Here is a 6,767-nt window from a genome sequence, read left to right on the forward strand (position 1 = left end):
TATTATTTAAATTAATCTGACCCTGTTTGCCTCTCATCCAACAATCCTATGAAGCCTTGAACTGTGACAAATTGCTCAAGTTAAGCAGAAAAGAATAGTTATAAAAGACAATAGGTATTTAATTCACAGAAGGACAAAAATGTAACCCCAAAAGGTTATTATGTTTTTGCAACATAGGTTAATGTTTAAAAGTATTAGAAGTAGATAATATTCACTCCATACTTATTTAGGTTTATTTTAGATCACTTACTGTGTAAAAATCATCAAATAATCTTTTAAGTTATTGCAAATAATATAAATCCAAAGTATAGGGATAGATTCTGTATTTCATTAGGTGATGTCAGCTAGACTGATTCCATGTTAAGAATTTTTTTTTTCTGTCTTTCTAGTATAGGCTTCTGTGCTAAACTTGAAGTTTTTAGACTGATTGATTTTGATTTCTTTCCAAGTATAAATATGAATCCATTTGAAGGCCTGAATGTAAAAATTGTAGGCATTTTTACATTCCCATTTGGTACTTCAGTTTAAGGAGTTTTAAATTTAGTTCTTTGGTTGTGTAGCTGAGGCTGCGGAAGGCATTCTTCGCTAAGAGTTGCCTTCTTTTGGTGAAAAGTTCTTCCCTGGAAATGAGTTCTGTTCTCTGATATTTCTCATAGTTTTCTGTTCTTTACTTTTAACGAGACTTTTTCGCCCCATCTGAAGTAACAACATTTGAATATTTTCTTTTTACAAAATGCTTTATTTGATATTACAGCTATTGCTGATTTTTTTATTTTACCCAGTAATATTTTAATAGTTCATCCAGATTTTCCAGTAAGATTTATAACAATCATGGCTGCTGTATTCTTGCTCTTAAAGTGTAAAATACAGCTTAAACCAGGATTTTGAGATATAAACTTTGTAATGCTGGTGTAAGGTTTCAATCTTTAACTTTCCAGCACTGTACTTGAAACCTTATACCACTAAAAAGCAGTTAGATCTCGTTGAATGCTTCTATTGGGGAGACTTGATTTTTAAAAAAAAAATAAATATATTCTAACTTTGTTTCTGGAATTCTTGATCTTAAATCAAATAAGGGAAAAGAGTTCAACTGTCTACTTGGGAAGAAGGAAAGAGTGGCTATACCCCTTTGTGTTTCAGATGAGTTAGAGGTCTGAAGATAACTGGGCTTGTTTACTGGAGTAAGAGTTATGTACAGCTATACACACAATAACAGTTAAAACCTACAGTTTTTAAAAGTGCATGACAGACAAGTTTGCTTATGCTAGAGTTTTGCCATTCAGTCTCCAAAAAACCTGAAATACATCAGAAATTTGTACTCAAAAATGTCATGACTGCCGTCATGAATAGTTGTATGTTAGATAGAAATGTTTTAAAGTTAACAATTACCCAGTTTAAGAGCGTTAGTAAATGTTTTCAATATGAAACATATGTTTCATTTTCTACTTCAGTAATTAACTTTTCTTTTATCCAGTTGTATGACTTTCTTGTAGATCCCCCATTGTTCCAAGGATGGATTAAATGCAGTCAGAGGGGAGCCCTGATTTGATAGATGTGATAAATTCTGCTAGAGTAGGGATGTCCTATTATAGAGACTTTTCAGTTGGACATGGATAATGCTCTGCAAATCTCGCTAGCCTAATTTAAAGTTTTGATACTCTACTGTTTTAAATCCTTTCTTTGGTAATAAAGTTGATGTTTTCAAACATAATTTAAAATACATATTTTTATCTTATTTGGCCAAATTGTGTAATTTTTAGCCATGCATGATGAAATCCTCATCCTTTTGACTCTATAGGACGAGTCAGGAAACCACATTGTGTATTTACTCTTTGTATTTTATATTGGTGTAATTCAGTATAGTTTGCCATTCTCAGTTCTTGAACAATCTTAAGCTGTTTAGTAGGACGTTAAAATGATGATTTTGATATTTACATTTTACATATCTTTGTTCTCTTCTTTGAGCATTAAATTAAGCATGTAGTTTAATATTTAGGTTCTTTACATTTATCAAAATGTTATATCTGAATTTATTGAGGACTTTAATGAAATAGTATTTTCTTTCAAGTTTGGAAATTTCTTCATTTATTTTAAAGCTGACTTTTCTTCTCCTTAGCTCACTGGCTAGCAGTTTTGCCATGGGTCATAAATGCTTCTTTGCTTCTCTCCTTTTAAGTTTCTTCAAAGACTTCAGCATATGCCTAATTTTATGACTTGTGTCAAGTTACACACACCAATAAGCTGTGGTGTGATCAGGTTCTTAAAACACTTGTTATAGAAAAGAGGAGGACACATGCAAAAATACTCATTTTTAGTCTAACAAATGTGTCATGCTGGTAGAACTGAAAAGGTTTGAAGATGAGAATTTTACTTGTGGCAGACTCCCACCCTATCCTATGAGTCTTTAGCATGGTGTAGCATGGTATGGCCTTGTCCATGTCATGAGTCAGTGGTTGTATGTGAGGTCCTTTAAAGTCTCTTCCTATGTTTCACAGTGTCTCTGCCAGAGTCATTAGCCAAGGACTTGACTGGACTGAATTCCTTGCTGTATGAAGGAATTCCTATGTGACCTAAAGGCTCTGAATTTTGGACTGTGACTCATTCATCTGTCTCAGTGAAGGGACTGGCTGTCTACAGAGGTGTGGCAGGTGGGAGCAGCAATTACTTTGGCTGTACTGATTTTTGCACAGTTATATATGTAGTAATGTTTTCAGTGAATCATTCAGTCTTGTATTTAGACCTCCTAAATTTATCCAGGTCTGTTTCTTTTTGGTTGAGTTTTGCTTTGGGTTCAGCTTCACTGTAATTTTGATCTATAACATGAAGATACCAATTTACTTCTTGTGGAACTGTTGGAAGATAATCATTAACAGGTGCAAGGCATTCAGATATTGTGAGGGTGGCGATGTAAGAGCTAGAGAGATTCCCTAGATGGGAGTCGGGCTTTGGAGATCTCTTTACATGCTGTGAGAAGTCCTATGGTGGACTCATCTTTGTGATATTTAAAAAAAAAAAAAAACAAAAAAAACCCCGAAAACTGTACAGCTGTTACTCCTAGACTCTATCTAAAATTTATCCACGTTTGTAAATCTCAGCCCTGGACTACTATGCAATTTATCAGATTGATTAAGAAAAATGAATAGAATAGTATTGAAACTCTAGTGGCCACATTTATCTCTAATCTAATGGTACTCACTTTTTCCTGTCTCTGGAAAAGTTGCATGTTCTTGCTGCTGGCTTTCAAGGACTCATGTCTTTGGCTGCTGAAAATCTGTGCATTGCTGTTCTTCTGGAGTACTCACGGAAAGGTAACTGGCTTTACATTTACTTTTTTCAGGAGAATGGTACTTCTATGAGTTTGGATTTTTCTCTTTTCCCTTCTGTGTTTATTCCCTACATCTGTCTCTTAGAGGTATATTAATCACAGAGGCATTAATTGTTCTAGTCTAAATCTAGGATACTGAATATTATGATCCCTGCTATACAAAGTCATTTGACACTTCAGATATTTATTTAAATGATTTTAGATATTTCTTGCTCACACACGGTCACAATTATTTCCTCTAAACAGTTTCCTTGCAGTTTCAGACACAATGTATTGCACCTTGGCTAGTAAAGATTTTTATTGTTAAGCTTAACCATAAGATAGTCAGTGACTGTAATTGCTTTTTTGAAGACCATTATGATAGTGCCCAGTTTAGCAAAAGACATCAACTAGTTCAAGCAGTTTAGTGATCATATTAACCTTCCCTCCTAAAGAGCTAGGTTTGATTATTAATGTTGACATGTGTGAGGAAATAAAAAAAAAACATGGCTCAGAACTAGTTTATTCTCAAAGTTGGGGAGAAAGCTTTTTGTAAAATATAAAATTAGCATTTGATAGAGACATAACAAAATATTCCTGATTATCTCTTTTTATCTTTGTATTATTTTATTATAAAATGTTTTCATTTATATTTAGGTGATTACTTCCAAATGGTTCTTCCAGAAACACTTCGATGACTACCTGTAAAATGTTAGCTGTACATTCTTGTTAACAAAACTTTGAAACATTTAACATCTTCAGGTAAAAACAGCTTCTTCCTTGAAACACATTTACTAAGCTTCTGAACCTATGTGACCAAATAATTGTTTTCAGCTCCTTTAGAATAAAGGGTTTACTTCAGATGTAAAACCTTGGAATTACAGACAGCAGCGGATGATTGAAAGTGACATCAGTCAACTTGATTTCTGTAACTGTCTAAAAATGTTAAAGTTCTTAACAGAGTATCCTCTAAGTAAGTCAAGACTGAAAAAAAAAAATCTCTGAACTTACATACTCCAGAATTTTTAAGTCTTCTGATGTTATACAGAAACTAGTAATTCCTCACTTGAGCAGTAAGAAATTAAATGATACACAAGGCAGGGACTGTGTAATTACTGATAAAAATATATAAGTCTGTTTTTGTAAGTGCTTTCATATTTTCTATTTCATACAAGTTGATGGTACATCTTTAAATGAACAAGGCTGTGTATTGTATTTTAATGATATAACCTCATTTTTACCTCTGTGCTTCGTTCTCAAGGGCTTTTTTTGAATAGCTGGGCATAACTGATGTTGTTTTCCACTGATCGGAAATTGAATGAGAATAATTATTAGTGCACTGGTTTTTTTTGTTGTTGTTGTACTGCATTAACTGCATGGTTTTTTGAGGTGACAATTCACTACAGAACTCTGTCCTGTGCAGTTATTTCAGTGATTTTTTTGTGCATTTGAACTTGTGGCCAAATCTGAAATTCAAAGATTAATTAAATGAAAAAAAAAGAAGCCCAAGATGATTTTTTATAACCTTTTTTTTTCCTCTGTCAGAAAACATTGATTGCTAGTAGCTTTTAATTTGAGCAAGAAAACTAAAGATTTTAAAATAAAATGTGCCTGTTTTGGGTAATCTATTAAATACAGATAGCAGTTAAAGAAAGATGTGTGTAGAACATTATAGTTAATGACCTGTATTCTTTCACCAAAGTGGTGTAGGTTCTGTTACCAAGTCAAAGATACCCACCTAGAATTTTACAGGTTACTTGCAGACCTTCAAATCACTGAATCATATTTACTCTTTTGAAAATCTTTTAACAAGCTGCTCTACCGTCTCAAAACCCACTCCCTTAGAAACATATATCTAATTTCTTTTGAGGATATATGTAGTTGTATGTATATCCAATAGATTTTTTTTTTTTAAGAAAATTGGATTAACATCTCTTTTTCAAAATATGTATAAGTCCTGATTTTCTAAAGATTATAGGGTATCCTTGATCTATCTCTTAAGAATGCTGAATATTGCTGACTGTAATCTTTTCTGTATTTTATGTGGGATACTTTTACTAGAAATTATTCTAATTCAGTTTGTAGGTATCCTGTTAGTTCTCAGAAGTAAGGTGGATGAGAACAACGATAAATGAAAAAAGGAAAAAAAAGATTTTTGAAGTAACATTCTTAGAGGGAACACCATTTCTGAGCAGTCAGAGGTATAATGTTTAGGTAAGTTAATTCAGTTGCCATCTGAGAGAACTGAAATTGAATGTCTGAAATATAAGACAGGAGACAAACAAATGGCAATAAAGAAGCTGAAATTGCTATGGGGAAGATCTTGTGATAAGAGGAATATTCAGAAATCAGATGGTAGAAGTGGTATGTGAGGATGAATCTGAAAGGCCTTCCCAAGGAGGAGTTATCTTATATAGTGTTCCAAAAAAAGAAAAAACTGTCACCAGATGACTAGTTTTGACTTTGATAGTGATGCCATTCTTGAGTTCTTACTGAAGTATACAGGCAGAATTATTTAAGCAGATCAGTGCTTTTCTGTATCTGTACTTTAAGAATAAGGCCTTATCTGGAGACTTAAAATATTCCAGATTTGATTGGAGAATTCTGTGTGTATAAAGTGCTTGACTATGAAAAGAATGAAATAGGCTTGTAGGAATATCTGTAGATTATGAACATGTGATTGGAAAATGTATTGCATATTGCAAGAATTTACATGCAAACTTTCATGTTTTGGTGGGGGTTTTTTTGTCTACTTTAACTTGCACTGATTAATCAATATTTTTCAAAATACCTCTTGCAGGTGTAGGCTTAAAAAGGGCAGTTAGTTTCTTTAAATTGTGTCCCATCTGGCTGTTGTGCGTCTCACTTCTGTTGTAGAAGTTCAGAGCCCACAGGAACTCTGAGCATGGGTTTTAGAAATAAAAGCAAATTAAATGTGAAATCTAAAAGTTGATGGAAAATTTTGTCTTCTCTCTGTGCTTACCCTCCTCTATTTTATTTTATTACTTACTAATTTATTTACCTTTTGGCCCTGATGTCGTCTTTTATATGCTGAAACATGTTCCCTCTTAAGTCAAAGTGCTTCTGTTCCGTAGAGCTGGGTTAACAGGCCTGTGAAATCAGAGTATAAATTCCTCAGCATTTGAACCTTTGAAAGCCGAAATACTGTGACAAAGTCCAGAGTCGCTGGAGCCTATTAGCAGGGCTGTTAGCTTGTGGTGAAAGCAGCGTACCCCGAAATGTCAGGCAGCGGGGCTGTTGCCGAGAGGTAATTAAGAGCAATTAGCCGGTCTCCCTGCTGGGCAGATCGCTATTACCTTTCTCCTCTTTGCCCCCCCCCGCGCTGCCGCTGCAGGGCAACGAGTCGTGGCAGTGATGATGCCCTGAGAGCGTGTCCGTGTCCGTGTCCGTGCGGGCGGCGGAGGCGCGGGGCCGCGCTGCGCCCCGGCCCCCTCCCCGCCCC

The 6,767-nt window shown here is 34.6% G+C and overlaps 1 protein-coding gene across 1 annotated transcript in view; it reads left to right on the forward strand.

The window, feature by feature from the left end:
- The first annotated feature begins 2,561 nt into the window (after positions 1-2,561).
- Positions 2,562-6,767, forward strand: part of LOC104842490 (chromosome unknown open reading frame, human C18orf42) — a 21,193-nt gene continuing 16,987 nt past the window's right edge. Inside the window, exons 1-2 of the mRNA XM_010584839.1 lie at positions 2,562-2,648; positions 3,218-3,308. Coding sequence (XP_010583141.1) covers positions 3,251-3,308 — 58 coding nt within the window. The 5' untranslated portion in view covers positions 2,562-2,648; positions 3,218-3,250. The remainder of the gene's footprint in view (positions 2,649-3,217; positions 3,309-6,767) is intronic.

Source organism: Haliaeetus leucocephalus, unplaced genomic scaffold (genome assembly GCF_000737465.1).
Source record: "Haliaeetus leucocephalus isolate CR32 unplaced genomic scaffold, Haliaeetus_leucocephalus-4.0 Scaffold1007, whole genome shotgun sequence".
In the NCBI taxonomy this organism is placed as follows: Eukaryota; Metazoa; Chordata; class Aves; order Accipitriformes; family Accipitridae; genus Haliaeetus; species Haliaeetus leucocephalus.